Raw genomic sequence first — 23,457 nt, 5'->3', positions numbered from 1 at the left:
ACAAAAGTCAAAATTCTAATTTCACTTTCTCATTAATAAAGTAGTGTATATTCAAAATACATTTCAGTCAAAACTTTAGCAACTCTAGAAAACTTCACACCAACTCTAATCCACCCTTTGCTGAATTTCAAAACAGCATTAATTCAGAGCTTACTTCCAAACTGCTATTTCACATCAAACACAACTGCAAGTAAAAAGTGGTTTTTTCAGCAAGACCATTGTGGATTGATGCTAATATTAGTTTTGATTTGAACAGAGCTTGAGAAAAATGTTATCACACCATTAGAGCAAGAAGACAGATCTCTGAGTAGTAGAAGACATCAACAAGCCAACAAAGCTGTATATTATTTTCATCTCTTTCCATCCATTGGGGAATTTCAGAGAAAGATACCTTATTGCAATATGATTGCTTATACCAAAATTTTTGAGAGGTCTAAATTACATGTATCAGTAGAGAATTTAAAATAAGCATATCTGAAAACCAAACCACTAGTTCAGGGTAAGATAGGAAATGCTTTTGTCACTTCTAACACTGTGAAAAAGCATCAATTTCATATGCATTGGCAAAAAAAAAAAGTTTTGGGGGATTAAAAGTTACAGCGCTAAGCTACCCAAACTCTTTAACAATAGAAACATATTTTCCATTATATTTACCGTCCACTGCTCTCCAGAAAGCTGAAAAATAAACTTGTTTCTTTTCTTATTTGTTTCATGTGACAAAGCATGCCTCTTCTGGAGTTGAGTCTTTCCATAAGTGTCCAAGATCTTCTCATCAGTGTCTACAAAGCCATTCTTGAGGTATTTTGATTGAGGAATGCCTTTCTTCCGGCACTCTAGTATGAAATTCCATTCCTGTTTTATCCTGAAATAGTGCCAAAAAAGCTTTATGTGAATCAGCTGAAACAATATAGCAAATAAGTCTTAAAGCTTGATCTTTGTTTGCACAAGTACTTAACAAAACATAATTATGCAACTAATGTATTGACCATTTTTTAAAAAAAAAAAAAAAAAAAAAAGGCATTCCTGGAGTCATGCTTAGATGTTCTAGACTTACATACAGATTTCAGATGAGTGGGATTACATTTACTGACTATAAAACAATGACACCCAAGGAATAACAGAAAAGTGGAGACTGAGCTCACTGTCACAGAAAACAGGATGAATGATGTCCTTAATTTCAATAGGGAAGGAAATACATTCTCACAGAACAAGTTATATGTGTAAACAAAAACAAGGACCTGGTCATATATGCAAAATTTTTCAGTTGGAAAAAAATCATTTTAGAAAGTAAGAAGTTAGAAATATTCCCTTTCCCCTGCCCTTTCTTGTTCAAGTATAATGATCTATTTTCTTTTTTTACACATTATTTTCCAATCATCTTAGAAGGTGGAGGTAAAGGTCAAAGTTATCACATGCCAACTAATTTCAGATTCAATTTCAATGTAACTTTAGGCTCATCTCCAGGGCAAACTTTTACCCATATAACTTCAGGTGCAAATTCAATTTGATATAATTAAACATTGCCAAAAGCACGTGCTTTAATTTAAGAGAGATTTATTTCAGCTTAGTCAATTAAGGAACAGGTTGATTAACTGAAGCAAACCTTCCTTATACCAAAATAAGACTCTGCAGAGCCCGTTGCATCATAAATCTGATCTCGCGCTTTGAATGCTAGATTCTTGAGGTACATGAGATTCATTTATGTGCTCTTCACCCTCTGGCAGAAATTTTAAGGTAAAGACTTGAAGAAAACTGACAGGTGAAGAAGGGCACAAAGTTCAGCATAATGTGCCCCCTAGAGAAAGTAAAAAATGGCATGTCCTAGAAAGAGAATCAGATGCAAGTTTGTAAAGTTCAAGTAGGAAGTAACAAAACCTGTACACATATTCCCAGTTAAGCATGGTATTTTCTCTAAAATGCTAAGATGTTAAAACAATGGCACGTGAAACAGAATGTCTGGTTTTAAGTCACGTACAAGAAATCATTTACAAACTTAGGTACAAGAAGGATCTTCCAAACTTGGTGAAAATAAGTAATTTTTGGACACTCATAGCAAGGTATGAGACAGAAACTGCAGGGCAGAGTATATTTATGGGAATACGATAGAGTAGCTTAATAGTCATATTTGACTCAATGCTATCAAAATAAATCTTTAGGGGTCAAAACTGCATGCCTAAATAGGAAAGGTATTACTGAGACAGCTGTAAACTGCCCAGCACAAATTGTGGCACTTACTGAAACTTTAGGGGATGTTAGAGAGACTTGAAAGCAGAGAGCACAGCAACAGCAGGAGACTTCAGCTATCAGCATACACGCAGCACATTGACACACTGCAGATAATATACACTTTTGGAAACTACATGTGGCTTTATCAGAGCAGCTAGCCTGAGAGACCACAAGAGGACCTGATTTAGTTTCAAGGAGCAGCACATTATACATGGGTCATCAGGGAACTACAGAAAGCCCCTTCTGTAATAATGACCACAATGTATTCCTATGCAACATCTTTTTAAAGAGAAAATAAGGAAAAACATCTACAAATATTTCAGAAGATGAGCTACAAATAACAGTGAAGTTGGTTAAAAGTGCAGCTCACTGGGTAAAGTGCTGGCAGACTGCAGGAAGACAGCACGACCTCAGAGCAAGTACATTCTAAAAAAGCCACCATGAGGATCTCTTTCTCCCCTCATTTCCAAAAATAGAAAAATAAAAAAAGATAAAATGGCATTTATGTTCAAATGAAGAAATGAGAAGGCAGTATAAGCTCTGATAAATTAAATGTAAAAACAGAAAAAAGCAAGTGAAGTCACTTACTGCAGGTATACAAGTGAATAGGAAAAGGATTTCTGGTGTATCAGAAGCAGAAAGCCTCTCAGAGAGACAATGGGCGCAATAACTTATCAATATATGAAAGGAGCAGTGAAGGAATAGTTAAAGAAGTTATTGAGAGCTGCAGAAAAGTTACTCATCTGTGGCTTCAGTTTTCATTAGAGAGTTCAGTATGCTTTTTACAAGTAGGCATCTGGAGGACTTTCTGATATTTAAAGTGTCAATAGAGGAGGCTTGAGAATAAGAAAAATATATATTTGAAGCAAATCTCCCAGTTTCTCTCAGTGTCTAATTGTGGACTGCTTTATACCACAGTGAGCTGTGATATGCAAATTAGTTAGGAAGAAAAAGACTGGACAGACAGAAAACATGTCCAGCAACACATTCAGCTCAGGGAGTCCCTAGAGGGGTACTGAAACTTCTAGTACAGTCAAGGAAGAGTCCACCACCAAACCAAAACATGTCAAAATCTTTTCTGAAGCTACTTGATGTAACAAAGACAAGAAAATAGGTTAGAGCAGACACAGCTCCTTAGCGCATTTTATGATCCTTCAACATGCTGCATCCAATACTTCTGGTTACAGAGGGAGAGACACCCAAGTACCTGGTTGCACTAGGCAGCCTTACCAAAGGGTATCCCCTCCATCTGCAGTCTGGAAGCACTCATATGACAGAATTTTCCATACCAGCAGACATGAAAGTTAAAACACCTCTTTCAGATGCTTTGACACATGAGCCAATTCAATTTTTAGTGTTGATCTTCCCTATTCAATCTGTCATTTGGACCCGAGAGACTACCAGCACAACAGAGGGCAGACAATGCAATAGCAAGAGATCACTAGGAAAAGCTAGAAAATAACACTATCATATACTATAAGAAAAATAAACAGGCCTGAACCACGTACTCATCTATTTTCCAAAACTCATCTTCCAGTGAGAATAGTTAATTAGCTATAAAAGCTCTGTATTAATGTGTGAGGTGGGTGGGAGGTGAAGTGGGCAAGGGGGGGGGGGGGGAGGGAAGGGAAGTTAATTGAATCCCCAAGGAAGAGAACAATGAAAGGATCTGAACCATTAAAAGGTAGGAACTGAAAAGGACCAAAACCCTGGCATTCTTTTTTTCTAAAAAATTTTCTAAATATTTCTAAATAGTCCTAGTTTTACTTACCACTGCTGTACTGCTGTCTCTCACATCCTCCTCCAGCCCTCCACATACAGCTTTTCTGTCCCTTTGTGAAGCTTAACTCTGCATTACTGCTCCCTCATTTCCATGCAATTCCTTCATTTTTGACCAAAGCAATAAACATTTGGTCTCAGTGCATAATTCAATGCACTGAAAAATCTTGTCCCCAAGATGCTTTTTTTGTATTCATTGCTCTTCACTCATGCACAAAAAACGACTGATGCGTTCCTCGCAGTAGAAATTCTAAGAATGTTAGAAACTTAACAAACAGAAAGAAGAGGTCAAAAAGTCTAACGCTTGATAAAAAGTAAGGCACTGAGCTGCTCTACTACACCTCAGTGCTGGCTCTGTCAGGTAGACCCCAGGAACACAAGAGTAGAGGGCTCAGATCTAAAATTTTACTCTCTCAGAACAGGGAATATAGAAAATGGAAAGAAGGGAGCTACATTAAAGAAGAAAGAATAAACTGTCCTCTGACATTTTACTGATAACATGTACAAAACACAAAATTCAGGAGGTCATGGCACATTGTTAGCCAAATAAAATAAAACACATAACAAAAAACGTTAACCAAATCAGTCAGTGAAATATTCACCTCAGAAGAAAGACAGGCATTAAAAATTAAATGTGATTAGGAACTCAACATGGATATCATGCACTGATGTGGAAATCCTGTGTCAAATTTCTTCTTTACTCATAGATTAAATGATGGCAATATGCTCTGTTAAGCTTTTAAAGAATGTCCGCTTATGGTCACCAGGCTAAGTACTATGTACAAGCACATTTTGAACAGATGGAAAGTGAACTAATAATAGAGCAACAAACCTGTAATTTTGTTCAGTACATCGCAGAATGAAAACATGATATATCCCAAGGGCAGAGGGTCTAACAGTTTACAATCCCCGCTTGTACCCTTGAGGTACACACTAACCAAATGAATCAATATGAGCCTTCCTGGCCTGGAGGTGCGACCTACATCAAGCCAGTATGTATCATTAAGCAAAGATTACAAAGCTGTAATCTGAAGGTTACAGCTGAGATGAAACCAAAGCTACATGGTTGTCACTCAGCTCTGTCATTGTCAAAAAATTGAGATGACAGTACTTCTTAAAGGATGTCTATGAAAATAAAGACCATTTTAAGGCTTTCTTTGGTGACAATCCTCAAATAAAATAGAATTACCACCACGTCTGTCATATCTGGAGGCTATTGCATGAATCTTCAGGAAAGACAGGAAAGGCATCTAAATCAGTGTGGCAAAGAGAAAAGAAAAATATCCACACAAATAAAATCAGCCTTTAAATATGCTAATATACTTTTAGATAAATTAAATTTCTGGTCTTGGCACTTTAAAGTTTCCTGATATTCCAGGAATACATTTTCACAGATGACAAACAAATGAGTTGGTTACAAAATCACAGCCCTCCTGAAGTTGATATCTTTTTATTACTATTCAGCAATAAAATATTTTGATCTTCCTCTAGAGCTTAATCAAACAGTTGCAGTCAGATTAAAGAAACAAATACCATTTTCAATATTCAAAAAGTGGGTTTTAGTCAAGTTAAGCCTAATTTAAGTGGGAGTATTAACACAAAAAAAATATTTTTTCTGGACATAGGACCCTGATGACATCTAAGGTTCCAACTTAGTTGGAAGTAAGGTTCTAACTACTCCTGTAGTTGCTGTTTTTCAGTAAGCTTTCAGGACAATACACTATAGATATGAAACAGGATCAGAAGGGAAATGGAAAAATCAAGTATTTCCATTTTGGTTAGTGCTGAACTTGTCTTCAGGTAATCATTCCCCAAACATTACTTCACTATTGGAGTATATCTGCAGCAAAGAGATTTAACAACATATAATTAACATTTTTTATTATAAATATTTTGTTTTGAGAATATGGGAGTTCCTTGGTTGGCATTTTAGATTTTCCAACAAAATCATGAATCTAATCAACCTGATGCAAAGAATTACTGTACAATAAATTCAATGATTGGACCCTTCAAAGGAGCAACCAGCTTGGAAAACAAGAAGTTTGCATTAGTAAGGATTTCAGAGCCATCCCAGTATTTCTTTGAATGGTTCTTCCTTCTGCAGTTACCCACTGCTCAATGTCTGATTAGGAGGTCTTGAGGAAAAGTTATGCTTCTTAGGTAAAGAAAGGAAGTTTCATTAGATGGCACTGTTTCCTCTAAATTAGGATGGAAGCAATAGCCAGGACACTACATGGTGAAACCAGTTTAGTACTCCTGGGTGATGTTTAAATCAGAATCACTAGCCACACAGGATAATTAAATAATCTCATGGAATTTTTATAAAAGCAGTACAGTTAAACTAGAGCTCAGCCCAGACTAATATTTCTGATAGACAGGTAACATTTGCTTCAAATTAAATTGGATTAATTTAATTTCAGTCCCTCTGCCAGGCTCTTCCATGGGTTGTAAAGGATTGTGGCTGAACAGCAGCTTTTATCTTTCAACCCATTTGCGTGCGCTATATTAAATGCAAGGTCCATATGCACAAGTGCCTAAGAACAAAGGCAAATAACTTAAGTGGTTATTAGTGCTGCAAATCCACTCCCAACTTGTTGCCTATAATTTGTGTTTGGGGCTAAGGACTCCCAGCTTGAGTTTTGTCTTGCTTAGAAAAATTTCTGAATTGAGTGGGAGAATAAAGATAAACATCACAAATAAAATATTAGTTCAGGTACAAATAGAGTTATAACACTGCATTTTGGCAGAGAGACAGAGACAAATATATTTTATTAAACAAACACATAACCTCTCAGGGAAAAAAGTCATTGTCTGCCTGTAAAGCGAAAGTTTTCTTTTGACTTTTAACATTCAGGAAGTGCATAGCTCAGAAAAGTAATACATGCACATTTAGTTACCCAGACCTTGAGTGGAAATTTTTTGAAAAGATGGCTGAACAAACTGTTATCTTTGCTGCGTGTTTGGTTGGTGGACAGGGGAGGCTGTACCATTTCACAGCAAAGATTTAGATAGTTAATCTGGGCAAACAGCTCTGGCATTTCCTCACTTGAGTGCTTAATTTGTCAGCCTTCAATTTTTACCTTTCCTGCTTTTCACACAGAAGACAACAGACATGTTGCAATCTCTCAAAAAAAAATCTAACTGTAAACTTTCACTCTCATTCCCTTTCAAAAAAAATGACAAGTAGAAAGGAAAAATTAACGAGGAAAATCATCATACCACATCAAGTTAGTCTGACAGCATTCAGGATTTCATGGTATAATATAAGATTGTTCACCACTACCAGAATCTAGAAGATGAAATATAAAACAATGCTATAAACACAAATGTCTTTCCATAATATGGACCTTCATAAACATGTAGATAACCACGGAACAGTGCACATTTTCTGTAACAGTTCATGTTTCATATCCTATGGGAGATTTAGAACGGGCTTGTCTGATGGGATTAAGGACATGAAGTAAAATGAAATTACTCCTGCACAACACTGTTCTGTTTCTTTTTCTTTTATACTCAGTTGCTGGTTTATATGTGCGCCCCAGAAGTAGGGGTTCCTTAAACTGCCATAGTTCTGCAGTCCCACAAAACCAAAGGGGAAACAGAGGACTGGATTAACTCCACCCAAAGTGTCTCAGAGAGTGAGATATGAGCCTCTCACAATATTCTCAGTAGGCTGTTCTCCAGAATCAGCTTTCACTGGCCAGCTGCTTAAACATCTGTTCTAGACCTGTAAATTCCCCAAATCTTTACAAGACCTCACCATTAATGCAAACACAGTTCAAGCTTTGCGTTTATTTGTGAGGTTTTCTTCTTAGAAAATCTTCAGTCAAAAATGAGAAATGTCTTACGTATGACTGCTTACAGAGCCTGCATGAACTAAATTACCTTGCCCCAAGGCAAGCAAAGTTCCCTAGAGGTTAATTGGGAGTTTTTCCTCAAATAATACATACTACACTTCACTACAAATTATCAGGTCATTTTACATAGCAACGCGGCTGATAAGGAACTGCACAATCTCAAGGGCATTAGTGAATTGTAACATCTTTGAGAAAAACTGGATTTTATTTAAAAAAAAAAAAAGCAAAGCAGCCTCAGCAGGCCAGATTCCAAACTCATCTGTTACACAAGTATATTTGCAGAGAAACTCTATTAATTTCAGCGCTACTTGGGAATTCACCCTGGCTGCTGGCAAAAATAAATACCTAGAATCTTAAATGCTAGAATCCAGTCCTCAATTTGGGAAACTGCCTTCTTTGAATGTCTTTTTGGAATTACCATTTTGGGTCACAATCCTTTCCAAAATACTTCCTTACTGTGACTTGACAATAAGTACTCACATTGATTTCAGTGGACCTACCTGACAGTGGTAAAATTTTAGTCTCTGAGTAGAATACCAGAATTTGGTCACACACGGAACTCCCTAAAATAATTAAATGTATTTCTACAGTGAAACATTATTTCTATTAAGCATTTAACTATAATTACAATTTTATCTATACTTTTGAGCTAGCAACAAGCAAAATCTTTTCTTATTTTTGGCCCAACCTTTGGAAGCACTGAAAAGCATCTAAGAAATAACTTGTGATCTGACCTTTAGAACCTAAAGGCCAGTGGTCACTGCACACCTCATAAAACAAAGAGGATTTTTCTTTTAACTGAATTTTGCATTTTATTGCCAATATTTTTATGACTTTGACCATTGTTCTACCAGCTTTATCCACTCTATGAGGCCTGCATCATAAGAATGAACGTGAACTTTGCCATTCATTTCAGTGGGTGAAATACTGATCACTCACATTCAGGAAACAAAGTCTGATGTATTTCCTTCTTTTTTCCAGGAGCTCTAAAGAAGTAGGACTAACTGGAAAGCAATGTGATTGCACGAAGACGTGCAACAAGACAAAGTACCGTATGCAAATTGCAAGCTAAAGGAAGAAAAAAAAAATCCTTTGTGAATGCTGAAAGTGAACTTGGAACCTTTTACTTCTCTGCATCATATCCCAAATTCCCCATCTCCATTTGGTGCAGGAAGATAACAGAATGACTTTGGACCTCATTAGTGGAAAAGAGCAGAACAGGTGGTCAAGCTCCACTCTTTCAGCTGGAGGGGTGGCTACAGACAAATAACCACAGGCAGAAACGGCAAGCAGAATGTATTGGTTTTATGGAAAACACAAGTCACAGTAAGAAATAAGGCTTAACGTATGCTACTGACAAAAAACATGGGAGCTGGTTAGCTACCTCAGAGCACATAAGGTTACTGTCTTTCCCTCTTCCATACAGAAGTTGCCCATGCCTGGCATTTCTGGTATGCTTTTGTACTAGTGAACTCAGAAGTTCTCTTCTGCACCACAAAAAAAAAAAAAACAAAAAACAAACAAAATGTGGCAGGGGGATGTTGACATTTAGGTCTACATTGGGACTGACCTTTCACCATGCTCCTTTAGAAGCTACGGGTGTGGATTCCTAGTCATAATATTCTTTTTATGAAGAAGGCTGCAGTGGCACCCCAAGAGCCACTAACTGACATAGACAACAGTAGAGAGTCATCTGCTTTATCCGCATTAGAATTGCACAAAGCCACGTCTTAATGTAGCATCCAGGACAGAAATAAGGTTTGATTGATTTTCATCCCAAACCCTTTCATTTCTCTTTTCCACCATAAGGGTAACACTCAGAACAGCAAACTTTTTCTATCCGTCAGCTCATACCAAAAAGAAAGCTTATCCTTGCTAGAGAATTTAATCTGAAGGACGAGCTTCATTTTGCTTTTTTTTTTTTTTGTTAGGATTATGGTTTTTAATGCAGGCTTTGGGTGAGACAGGAGAACCAAGACTGCAACTATGGATGTTTTGAAGAGAAAGGTCTTGCAGAAAGGGCAGTCAGACTCTGTATTACCCTGGTCTCCTCTTAGCCCAGCTGCTCTGTTGTCAGTGTAGCTGCACTGGCAGTGAGAATCTGTGAGTGGGGGTCTCCTGAGACAGCCAAAACACCACACAAAGGTTTGATGCAATGATGCTCTAAAACAAGGGCACTGTTTAACCCTGTGCATTTCATTTTTAAAGCAGAAAGTGGTTTTTATTGTTTTGTTCTCTTCTCAGAGGAGAAAAATGATAAGTCATATGTTTCCAACATTGCCAGCACAGTATAATATTTCACTGTCTCTAGTGGGAGTGAACATAAAGAAACCAAAATATTGCTTAAAGAAACCATAAATTAAATATAATAAAAACAATAACATGATTAGTGGGTGTAAGCATTATAATCAAGGCTCTCTTTAATATTTGAACAAGAAAAAAATCCTCTGATACTTCTTTTATTCTATACTCTCTCTCTTATTCAGAAGTAATTGTATGTGTCCATTTATTTAATTCCTTTTGTTTCTCCTGTCAACTCAACAAAAAAAAAATTAAAGTATTTCTTAGTACTGAATTTTATGAGCATGTTTTCATAAATTCCATAATAAAAAGCCATACTTTTATATAGCATATAAGCAACAGAAAGGTACAAAATGTGTTGCTTTTCTCTTCAGATTAAATCTACACAGTAGACAATAAAATACACCATTAGTAAATCAAAATTTACATAGGAAAGAGCAGGGACTAATGAAATACAAGCACAGTTTGTGTTGCATTTCTCTTACAAGCATCTGAGGAAAGGAGGCAAGAAATCATTGAAATCAACCCCCCCAAAAAAAATTTGAATCATCTGATAATGCTTAGTATATGGCAGTGTTAGTGAATAATAATAATGGATTCAGTTAAAAAGAACAGCAGAAAAGCTGGCTTACTTCTCCAAAGAGCTTTTTTCTAATCTTTCTTTCTCTTTCCGCTGACGTTCTTTGTTCTTCTTAACTCGAGTTTCCCACAGTCCTCTTATGAGAGAAAAGTCAAATATTATCACCTGATGCCCCATATTGTCGACATTAAACTTCTCCTGCAAGAACAAGCCATCATGAACACTTCAGAAAAGAAATAATGAGAAAAATAAGGAACTAAACGATCATGTTTCATTACAATTATCTGGGGAAAAAAGCTGAAGTTATAAGAAATATTAACATAGTATACTTTCCATCTTACCTAATTTGTCTAGGGTTTTGTGCTTGCAGTAGTCAACGTAGCATACAATTGACTTCTACATAAAATCTGTGGCAACCGCTAAATGTTGAATTTTTTGTATTCCTTGCAGTTTTCCCTTTCCAAGATAAAGACACAGCTGTAAAGAAATACTAATTTGATTAAGTAACACTGATGAAAATTAAAAGGCTTTGTAATTTTAACAATTCATGTAACTAATATTAAAATGAGAGCTCATAAAGAATTTATTCATTGTAAATCATGCAAAAGCACTTCATCTTGGGTTCTCACCATTGATCTTTATGCGCCCAAGCTATCCTGTTCCAGAGGAGTTTGGGAATTTCCAGTGTTTGCACAAGTAGGTGCTTATCTGTGAAAGGCATTGAAAGACCAGCCCTGTAACATACAATGAAAGCTTACCTAAGGCAGAGATAAGATGAAGGGTATGTGAACATATGTTCCCCATTTATTAGTATGTGTAGAATTACCTTCCAACAATTGAAGGCTTGGTATCAATGTATGTGCAGTTAAGAACTGAGCTGAACTGGACCCTAACTCGCCAAGCATTCCATATTCAGTTAAAAGCACAGAAACTTCTTGCAGGAACCTTGCCCCTACTGAAGTCCGTGACAAGGCTCTCATTCCCTTTAGCAGGCATGATGCTTGAGCTTGACCCAATATGAACGCTACCTTCTTTTTACTCAAGGAAAAAACCACTCTGTAATATCTTTAACAACCACAAGAAATTAAGACCTCAGATTTACATCTTGTGAAATACAGGCTGACTGGCAACATGGTGTTCCTTACTAAACTGTAGCAATGGTTCAGTACCAACAAAGGAAACAAATCAGCTACTAAATCACTAACACAAGTGCAGATACAAATCTTGATAAAATAGGTAAAACTGTACTCTCTTGCTTGGAGTCACTGGTAAGCGTACCATCATCACAATACACTGGTTTTCATGAAATGCAGCTAGATTGTCTACAGAGGACTTCCATCATGCTTACTTCTTTATAAAATGGTTTGCTGAACCACTGCAAACAAGTCTTATACAACAGAAGTTAGAAGCCTTTTAAAAATAATTGCTTCTACCAAGATAAAAGCAGAGAAAGGGAAAATCAGTTATTTAAACTTTGCTTGAGGTTTCATTAGATAACACATTTATTATACCATTCATAAGCTTAAAAAAAAAAATAAAGGAAAGAAGAAAACCCTGCTGGACCATCTACTGATCATTTATAAAGCAATCTGCATGTCCTTTACTGGATGTTTTCAAGCTTGTATCTATTACTTTTTCCTCAAACCTTACTGTGATCATTTTTTCCAAGATCCACATCCTTCAGCTGGGGCTATTTAATATCTGTCCTTCTGCTATAATACTGAGGAGGAAGGGGAAATTATTCTCCCCTCTGCTTTTTTCCTCTTGTAGCTTTGTAACTGTCCCTTTTCTCTTTCACCCCCTTTCACCTATACATCTCTCTGTGGTATGTTACACGTAAAGGAATAATTTCTTCTGAGCCAGCAAAACACCCTCATGTCCTCTAGAAAATGCACAGCATGGACTAAAAAGGATTATGCATAGGTACACCAAGAGGAAAGGTTCCTACCTGTCCACCTTATTTGTCATCTCAGTAAGAAACACCCTTAAAAATACCTCCAAGTACTGGCACAAAGACTGGTCAGAGACCAATATTTTTCTATGACATAGTCTTCTGTGTCTTAGGATGTTTATATAAACTGCTATCTTTGCTGTTCATAAAGCTGCTCCCAGTGCTTGTTTATCTTTATGAGCACTAACAATGAGGCAAAAATAGTTCCCAACCTATCTGGAACAGACTGCTGACAACAGCCAAGTCAAAACCCCATTAATAGCAGTGTAACGAGAATGGTGACCTTATTCTCAGTGGAAAGGTTTGTCTGTAATCAGCCGCACCCTTCTAAAACGTATTCACTAATAATTTACAGGAAACTGTTTACCACATAAAATAAAACATTCTCCTCTGCTGCCCAAATCAAGAAACACAGTGACAAGGACTTCCCTCTCAGAGTAGCTGCAGACCAGCAGTCACTCTGCAGGATCTAATTCATTTTAATAGACCAATTCATAGCAGTGTGTTTTGGTAGAAGGGCTATTGCAGGAGCTGAATTGCTGAGAGACAGTGAAGTGGCAGCTGGACACTTGACCTCTGTTGGAACTAGATGGCCTTAATCAACACAAAGTCTGAATAAACTGTGAAAGTACTCTATTTCCTTGACTTGTTCCCCACCTTCCTGTCTCCCAGGTTAAGTCATCTGTTCTTTATTGAGACACTGATTTATTAGACACTCAGGTTGGAAAAGTTCATACAGCTTTTATCCACATATTGGTTTAGGCTGCAATGCATCGGGGTTTTTCTTCAATGGGAAAACCAAGCAGAGGAAGAACATGGGTGGGAGATGAGAGGTTCCATCATAACTCCTCAGTACTAATCTCTTCAGAAGGACCAAAGCCACAAATCCTGATCAGATCACAGGGAGGCAAAGGCTTTAGAAATATTCATCAGGACAAACGTGAAATTTTGTTGCTATCTACAACTCCAAAAAGGTGACTCAACAGCCTTCACGGGGCTGTTGCTTTACCCCATATCCTAGTCCGAAAAATGGGCATGAAGTATCAAGCGTGATGGCAGAATGTATATTTCCCAAAGTTCAGACGCCATCATTGTCTTGATGATGAGATGTTGCCCAGAAAAGAGAGCCTGGCAAGCTGGCAGAAACTAGACTTATCTGATCCTAAGTATAGGTTCTTCAGGGTGCTTACTCAAGCATGGCAAGAATTTGTAACAGAAGCAGCAACTACCGATAATAATTTACATTTCTAGAAATACATAGGGCTTGAACATACCTGTTCAAGTTTACATACAGCAGTTGCTTTCTTCCAATCATCAGGTTAGGCCTGCACAAGAAAACCCAAACTATCATCTATTAGTCACAGGTGGGAAGTTACATTTGTGTAGAGAAATGCCTTATTATAGACTTTCTAACTGCTTCCCTTCAACTGGCATTCCACACCTGTGTTCCCTCCCATACTTAGGCTCTTCACAGGTAATCACTATTAGCATTTTAACCATTGTCAGAAATCACAGAACCAGTGAGGTTAGAAAGGACCTCTGGAGGTCACCTAGTCCAACTGCCCTGCTCAAAGCAGTCACATGGGTATTCACCCAAAGCTACACGTACTTCAGCCCCCTTCCTCTTCCAATTTCCCCATCCTTTTGTAATTCAGCATTGCTGCTTTCACACCCCATACTTACACATGCTCATTAAGGACAAGCTTTGGTCATACTTGTGAGGATTACCCGACCCACTAATACAGCAGTAAGAGAAAAACAAAAACCATACTCAAGTTATTTCTCACCCAACAAAAAGGCAACCTTGCTTTCATTAATAACAAGTCCTGACCACAAAAGCAACCATCACCTGCATCTGCAAGGCCCTACTTCATAACTACACTGAGTTTGCAGCTTAATGACATCTTCCTTGAGTGACATCTACATCTAAATTGCTGTGGATCATCAGCACACCTTTCTTAGATGATGCATGATTATAACATTCATTCAGTATTACAAGTTATTAGTGAGGTAGATCACAAAAGCAAGGCTCTTCAGTAATGTATGATAATGAAAGCACAGTGCTTTCCAGGGGAAAAGAGATTCAGGAACATAAAGAGAAGGCAAAGATGTCATTTACAAGAGAATCACTTGTGGAGAAAATACTTCTCTGTGTGTGTCTATGGAAGAGAATAATGTTATCCCCAGCCATTTACACCTCCCAAGAAGTAATCTACAAGGCCTTAATCAATGTCCTTAAAAGGCAACATACAGGGAAGTCAGTCTGATTTCTTATCTTTCTTGTAATCGTTAGCTCAGAGACAAAGCTGGCCATTCAGGATACATTTCTTTTTTTAATGATTGCAAGATTTTCCCTCCATAAGCAGCTACACATACACTTATGGCAATATTTTTAAGTAACATATATTTTAAGTAATTAGTTTTAAAATAAAAAAGAGCTTTTTTGATAATAAGCATTTGCATTATTTGGCAAAGTGATACTAGATTTTCTAACCAGAGAGACTTGTACTAATAGCAGAGGAAAGAAGTTTCCCTTTGCTTCACTCCTTCCCTCTCTTTATACTTTTCTTAAGAAGAGGAAGAAGAAAAAAATAACACTTATCTTTGAAAAAAAAAAAATCCTTTTGAACACCATGGCTTTTACAACATCTCTTCCTCAACGAGCAGGCTAGGTCATCTGCAACCTTGTCCCAATTTTCATCAATAAGGGACTCACAAAAATCCTTATAACTAGCATTTCCCCTCTCTACGTGCTAAACCACAAACTCGTATTTCTCCTCTCAGGGCTGTACTTTCAGTCCCAGATACTATGACCTACAAACTTTTCTCAATTTCACCATTCCAGAGCCCTGTGCCTTCACTAGAGGACCTTACCAGGCCCCCCTCCTGAACAGCTGTCTCAGGCTTGCCCTACTGCAGGCCCCATCTCAACACTGAAACCCATCTTTACTTCTTTCCATGTGAATTTAATAATCCACCACCCCTCTGGGCCAGCTGAGGTGAGAAGCGCTTGCTCACATAAGAGCACTCTTTTGCTATCAATATTGGGTTTTAGGTCTCTGATTGCCATGACCTATCCCTGCATGCATGGAACAGAACAAATGCTTTTACAGACACTTCTGTGAGATTTCTGGTCTGAAAAAGAGGACAGCACCATTCCTTTATGATCTTGCAAAAATTTTATTCATTTAACTGTACGTATAAGTAGGCCTATTAAAATCAAACACAGTCCTTATGTGTGTAAGGATATTGACACTTTTAAGCATTTGGAGGATTAGGTGGCAAAAAAGCAAAATCTTAGTGATGATACTCATCATAGGTTTTCATTTAAATTATACAACATTAATGCCAAATATTATTGATAGTAAAAGCATCTGCTTAAGTATCTGCATGGATTATTTTTATTTTATCTTTTGTATTATCATTTATTTTATTTTATTGTATAAATTCACCTAAAGGTACGCAGACAGTTCTCTAGCACCTACTTCAGACTTTCTTCTTTAAATAGTAGGGGTACCCAGGAGCTCTAGACCAGAATCCATTCAGTAAGGTGTTGAAAAAATACAGAATGGAAAAGAAGATATCTGCCTTGTAATGACTCTAATCTTTATTATTTTCTATTTATTGTTATTCATGTTGTTGCTACAAAGATGTGCATACTTCAGAACATGTCAACTCACCAGTAAAACTGGAGAGATTTAGTATGCTACCCCTTAAATGCCCTTGCTCCCTTCAGCTACTGGTATCTCCACCCCTTGTTTACAGCTCTGCCACAGACCTGCCAGATGTTTCCACAGCCATCTTTGACAGCAGCCAGTGATCTCATGACCACTTACTTGCATTTGTTCCCACTTGGCCTCTGAACCCAGAGCAGGCATTTGACTCTTTTTTTTTTTTTTTTTTTTCCCCTGAGCTTATTAAAAAGGAGGAAATGATGACTTGCAATACATCTGGAAGTGTAACCAACCTCACATATGGAGGAACACTCAGGCAACTGGGTTTTAAAATGGGATTGCCTTTTGGCAGCTCCTGCTGGTTAATGCTGAAGGAGTTTCATCTCAATTACCTGTGCTTGCATCACAAGATGCCATGGTCTGCCTGATCTTTGAGAAGCAAACTGTTTAAGGATACATAAGCTAAAAGTAACACTGAATTCCAGACAGAAGACCTTCCACAGAGAATAAGTGCTCTTTAAATCAGCAGCTTCATTGAATGAACAGTTTGCAGCCTTTCCGCACTCATCGCAGCATCTGAGATATATCAATGTATAGATGCACTGAGGAGCATACTACAAAAAATTAAGGACAAGGCAAGGTCTTCTTTGGAAAGGAAAGTAGTGGAGCAGAGGGGAAAAGTGTTCTTGGATATGATGACTGTGTGGCCTTCCAGGAATAACTGTACCAACTGTTCTATGGCTCCTCCCTGTTTACCAACCTTATCTCTCTCTTGTCTGGAGTGGGTTGAATACAGCCAGTCATAAGCCAAAATTATATTTGCTTTATTATACTACAGTCTAGCCTCCTCTGAACATAGCTGGCATCAGTGTTAATGCTGGCCAACTTGCCTGTGCGCAGTGTATTCTGTAGAACAAGACCTGTGTCGTCTCTTGAGTCTGGAAGATGTCCAACATAGTTTTGATACTACAGATACAGCCAATATTAGTCTCTGTTAGAGCCCTCCTGTGTTCGTATGGTGCCTGGTTGCCCTCAATAACAGCACTGTGTATACTTTCCTTTGCTGCTTTACATGAGTTACCAAATTATTAATGTTTGGTTTCTTCAATTTGTTTAACAGCCTTGTTCACTTGGGTCCTTTTTCTTTCAGATAATCACTGTGGGAGATCTGCTGCAATCTTATGAATATTACTGGCAGGATTACATAGGGGAAAATGTGAGTGAACATATTTCCTACCAATCCTGCAAATAATTTCTTAGGAAATAAGCTCACTCACACTGTGCTTCAGAATGATCAAGTCATTTCTCTCACAAGTCTTTAAATTATTCAAAGGAAACCTGACATTTGGATAGCAACTGAACACATTTTTTGTGTTATCAAGGAAAGATTAAATTACAGAAACATGCTGTGATTGAAAGAGCAATAGAAATGGTGACAACGTTCATAGTATACAACCATATTGTGCTAACTGTGCACAGCTCGTAAGTGGGGTAGTGTTTCCTTGTGCCACTTGGGGAGTGGGGGAGGACTGCAAAGCAGGAAGCTGCTCTTCCCTATCTAGTCTTGCTGTCAGTAACAATATCTTGTTGTTCTACACCAGCAGGGAATTATTCTCCCTGCTAGTTTGGCTGGTTTATCTGTCGCTAGACTTGCCGAATGTGCAGATTTGACAGTCAGAGTTTCGGGTCGGAGATCCAAGTTAGATTGTTCTTCAGATCATATATGCACGCATGTGATGGCTGGGTTCTGGGGAGCACATGGGCAGGGCAATGTTATGGATCACAGCAGGTGCCCCCCTGAAGGCCTGGGTCCACAGAGATCCAGCAAATGCAGCTGCACTGCAGAATAAATAGAAGAGGAAAGGGACAATCTGCTCCAGGGCTGGAGAAAACAGTTCTGACACCTGGACACGAGCCCAGATGTTTTGGGAGTTTGTAATGTTCCCTCCTGCTCTTTCAAGAGCACAGTCTCAGCCAGCCGGATCCTAGATAAACAAACACAGACAGTGACACTTTCAAGCTATTAATTAGTCCAGCTTTCACTGAAGTTAATTTCAGAAATTAGTGTCCTTGCATATATCACGGGGATTAATCCTGAATGCTCTGATGAATCAAGTTCTTTTTGAGTTTTCTGCTTTAGCTATTTCATAAAAAAGGCATTTAAGAACAGAATTTGACATTAGCCTCTTTCACACACAAATAAATAACTTTTGCATTGTCTACATACCACAGCTAAGAGAGCAAATATGTCTTTTCTTAACCTACTCCTTATACTTCAGGTAGAAATAACTATGAACATCATAAAAATAAAAAGATATGTAAGTATAGATATATAAAGGCTGAGCTTGGTTTCCACACATTTTTATGTGTGTACTTCTCTTTGTCCAGTGCTGGAGCACAATGTCTTACTGACAGTTTTCATTAATCAGTTCCTATTCTAGATGTAAATTAACCAGTCCCACAAACAAGATTCCTCTTTATCACTGCAGTCTTCACATCTTGATTTTTAGATAATTTTTCACAGGGTTATTCATTAATTAGGTCTTTAATTATGGATTAATTAGCAGCTGAACTACAATATTCCTTATACTTCCTCAACTCTTGTAGCACTAATATGTCTGCCATCAAGCATGATAGATGTTACATATGCAAGGGGATTTATTACAGATGTATTCCCCCAGCACTTCAGTGAGCTGACTAATTATTCAAAGCGATTCTTCCACTGACAATGAAGATAATGAAACATTGGACTGATGTCTGTGACAAAAATCCTTTTTTTTTTTTCACTGGGCATTGCTGAAGAGAGGGCTAATTCTCATAAGATTGAGAGAGGGCTGATGTATTTGAAATGGGCATGTATTTTAAGGCTGTTTCTTGTCAAATGAAAAACAGTAAGATCAAAAGTGTATTACTTATTGTTAAAGGTGGTTGAATCTATTAATGTAGCTGTAGTCAGAAGGTAAAAACTATTGTCTTAGGTAGTAGACAACAGAGTCCTGGGAAAGCTAGAGCGTGAGCTAAGAATTTATCAGAGAGACCCCACTCAACTACTCATACAAAGACCCATGGCAAATAAAATTACACTCAGTGCCACTGAACAGAACATAGAGGTTTTCATATACAACTAGATCATCTTAATTAAGCATAAAATTACAATCTCAGGTTTCTCAGTCCTGTTTTATGCCATCCACTTTTTTAGCACAACTTTTCATTGATTTATTCTCATTTGTCTTAAGGTTAATGGACATGGACCATCCCCAGGAAGTGCAGCTACTACCATTACCTTTCGTGTACAGGGTCCAGCCTCTGAAGTTATCTATGTGGATGACAGCATCATAAATGTTTTTATAGGCTCCCTGTCCTAATTAAGACTAGCCAAAGACCCTCAAAATTTTGATCATTTCTTCTTGCTCCCAGGGGTCTGTTTTCCATGCATTGATCTAAGAATCCAATCCTATCACCTGCATCTTCCTTTACTGCAGAAGGAGAGCAAAAACCTATGTCTGACCTATGGCATCAAGCCTTTTAGTCCTATTTCCAGTGTTAGATACAAGATCATTTTACTCATATAGTGAGTAAAATGCTTACAGCCAGTTCCTAAGCAGTCAAATTCTGTGATTTAAGAAGATATGGCAGACAATTTAGATAAGCAAGAGAAGATGCTGCTTTCAACTACTCCAGCTGCCAAGTTATTTTAGCTCAAATTGTCCAAACCCCACCACGCAGTCATGAGGTGGCAGCTGTATTTTATCAGCTCTCTTCCTTCACCACAGCTGTGTCTTTAGCCTTTCCCACAAAACCTTCCCATGCCTGTGGATAGGAGACACAGGTGGCATGGACAGCTGGACATCCTCCTTGGAATAATTCTCTACGCTCACCTTCTGTCTGAGAAGAGCAAAGTGATTCAAGTCTTTGGTAGGATCTACTTCTTTGGCTAATGGGCATTATCATCCATCACTGATCCTTGAAATGGTGCTCAGTTAACTACTATTGAGAGGAAGACAGCTGTTCAGTACCTTTTAGCCAACAGAAAGTAACATGTGATAGCATATAAATACTTATGGTAGCGACAACAACAACAATAATGATAATATTTGACTTTAAATGATAGGCTTTGTTCACAAAAGATTTAGCAGGCTAGATTTCCTATACCAGTTAGATTAGCTGTAACTGGCCTTCAGAAACTGAAGTTCTATAACTCTTTTTAAATTCCACTCTAAATTTTGACAGACAAAAAGGATAAATGACCAACCTCTCCAACCATTTTTTTATTGAAAATAATTCTCACACCAGCATATGTCCTTGAGATGTAACAGCAAGGGTTTATTACAACTGAGTCACGGAGTGAGTCTTGAAAGCTTTCCTAAATTACAAAGTTTGGATTTGTCACAAGTGTAAATCTACTTAGAGGAATTATATATGGGGTGAATGTTACTATTTTTAAAGGTATCCAGCAAACACACCACTTTGGAGTAATGCTCCGTGTTTCAGCTATTTTTTCCATATACATTAGCATTTAAAAATCCACAGCACGGTAGCAGCAACGAAAACCTGATAACAACTTCTCACTTTCCCTGCCATTTCCCACCTCGACCCTACACAGCGGAAGAAACACAATAATCAGCAAAACTGTCACTTACCTGCTACTAAAGAACACGAGTGTCCAGAGCTCCCGAGTGTGCTCTGCGGTTATTCAATTTGGGACACTGAGGTTGTTTATAGCAGCAGCATAGCTCATGGCCAGCCAGACCTGTTTGAACCTCACGGCGTGACTAGCCTTCCAGATGTACTAATGTGCTATATTTGTAAAGTGATAACATGATCTGTGGTTTTACAGCAGAGACATGGGCAAGATAAAGTATCTACACTGCATGACTCAACACAGGACGAGAAACAACAGCATTAGGGCAGCATCTCATTTGCACCAAGGAAGGTGTGACAGAGCTAATGTTACTCATGCTTATGTATTTTCCTTGGAAAAGAGCAAGGAGAATAAAAAAAAATAAACATAGTCTGCCTTCCTCTGGTATGGACTGTCTCTTCCTCCCCACATCCTTGCAAGTGCGAGAGATAAATAGACACACATGCACGCAGACACTCGCCGTGAAGTGGCCATGAGTGATTTACAGCAAATTCTGCTTTTACTTGCTGATGGTGGCTCACTTTTTTTATGCCCGCTGTTTGGTATTAATGGTGGTATTCCCGCTTGCTGTTAATGTTGCCCTGTGGCCCAGAAGGGCAGGGCTGTGGGGAGCTGGAGACCATCCCTGCTGTGACATTGGCATTGCTGGGGCAGGGGCTGATGACCCCGGGGGGCTGATGTGGGGTCCTGGGCCGTGGGCAGATAGGGAAGGCCCCAGGGTCAGGGCGGGGTGGGGTGGGGTGGGGAGAAGGGGGAAGATGCAGGCAGGGACAGGGAGGCCCATCAGGGCCCTTAAGAACCCTGATGATTCAGCATGAATGGTTGAAATTTTCTAATTGTACCTTTAATTAAATAAGCCCATTCATTCCTAATTAGAAAATCTTCATTAGTCAAAAAATAACTGATTTACATCTAACCAGAGAAAGAAAGAAAGCACTTTTAGTGCAAGGTTTTGGGTCTGATGTTTTCAAAAAATAATTTTTTTCATCAGAAACATTTCCAAAATCTGCTTTCGATTTAATTTCCTTTTAAATTCAGCTTTTCAATTAAAATATTATTTAATTTTCTGATAAAAAAAGAACTGGCATTTTTCAACCATCTCTGTTTATTAATCATCACTGCCAGCAATAACAAGCATTAATTACAGCAGCTGGGCTTGGCTGAAACTTCAGATACTAGTTCTACGTTGCTGTGTTTTCAGTGCCCTCACTGAAATCACATCACATTGGTACCAATGGAACGGGAAAATCAGGGAAAACCACGAACTGCGGATTTAAACATTCAATTTTGTCTTCAAGCCTGAAGGAGATAATATCAGGTTTCACTTTGATCTTTTTCAATGCAGCATGTTTCGAGGTATGGTGACATGCCTGAAGGATCTACATTACAAGTCCTTACTATTCGGTCATCTTATTCTTCACAAACATCAGTGATAAAAAGTGTATTGATCACCGCTACCACGTCTGAGTTGCCTAAGATATTTTTATCTTCTGATACACCTGACCACTGACATGCACATTTTTGCCAAATAGCTGTCTGGGTTTCCTGTGGTAGTGATGCATATCAGACTTCAGCTGTAAGAGCTGACAAAGCAATCAGTGAGGGAGACAATACTTTGGAGCAGAGAAAATGCATCCTTTGTGTGATCTAAAGTGCACTCCATATTTCTGCTTTCTTGTACACTGCCTAGGAAAACATGTTGCTATATTTTTGTTCAGAACACAATAACATGAAATAATTCTTAATTAGCAATTATATTAAGAAACGTGATCTCCATCTCACTTTTTCAGGATCCACCAGCTGCTGTACAGGTGTTGATTTTGGCTAAGGAAGGTAAGAGGTCCTGTGCTCTTTAAACGTTGAAATACTGAGATGTGTCTCAGCAACAGACAGCTGACCTTGCAGTTACTTCCCTGGCCCTAGCCAAGGAGTCATAGATCAGGCATTCTTCAAATTACAATCATAGCCTATCCATGAGAAGAAGATACTTGGGATGTGTGGTGGGAAGGGAATGAGAAAAAAAGATCAGCTGGTGAAATAGACATCACCTAACTAAAGAAAAAAAAAAAAGGCTGGCCTATGAAGGAGAAGACACTAATGATGGAAGAACAACAGAGGAAGGGCATGGGAGATTTAGAGGAGGTATAAAAAGTGGCTGAAGAGATGAGGGGGGAGAGAGAGAGACAATATATAATATTGTTTAGTGGTGGATCTCAGTGTACTTTACAAAAAAAGATTAAGGAAAAGGAAAATTATAAGTTAAGTCAATACCTAAATGTGTCTCCAAAACCAGCTTCATTCAAAGAGTATCTTGCATCTAAGGTTGCACAAATCCAGCCAAAGCATAGTCCATTCTTGGAGGTAACAGGGGAGCTGCTATACCAGCAAATAGTAGGAAAAGCTTGGATAGTGTGGATAACACCACAAACAAGGGAGTAGTAGACAGC

At 38.2% G+C, this 23,457-nt stretch overlaps 1 protein-coding gene across 10 annotated transcripts in view; it reads right to left on the bottom strand.

Annotated features, from left to right (window-relative positions):
* LRRC2 (leucine rich repeat containing 2) overlaps positions 1-21,141 on the bottom strand; it is a 72,274-nt gene extending 51,133 nt beyond the window's left edge. Inside the window, exons 1-6 of one of the 10 annotated variants that reach the window (XM_076362584.1) lie at positions 21,009-21,141; positions 20,247-20,384; positions 11,373-11,477; positions 11,085-11,220; positions 10,796-10,941; positions 655-862 (exon numbers count right to left, since the gene is read on the bottom strand). In XM_076362584.1, the coding sequence (XP_076218699.1) occupies positions 655-862; positions 10,796-10,920 (333 nt within the window). In that variant the 5' untranslated portion in view covers positions 10,921-10,941; positions 11,085-11,220; positions 11,373-11,477; positions 20,247-20,384; positions 21,009-21,141. Of the gene's footprint in view, positions 1-654; positions 863-10,795; positions 10,942-11,084; positions 11,221-11,372; positions 11,478-20,246; positions 20,385-21,008 lie in introns of those variants that run through there. The other 9 variants (XM_076362581.1, XM_076362583.1, XM_076362588.1 and 6 more) reach the window with 9 other exon arrangements.
* Positions 21,142-23,457: the final 2,316 nt, after the last annotated feature.

The sequence above is a fragment of the Aptenodytes patagonicus genome, chromosome Z, assembly GCF_965638725.1.
Source record: "Aptenodytes patagonicus chromosome Z, bAptPat1.pri.cur, whole genome shotgun sequence".
In the NCBI taxonomy this organism is placed as follows: Eukaryota; Metazoa; Chordata; class Aves; order Sphenisciformes; family Spheniscidae; genus Aptenodytes; species Aptenodytes patagonicus.
The sequence above is the reverse complement of the archived record's forward strand: the minus strand, read 5'-3'. Positions and strand labels throughout refer to the sequence as shown.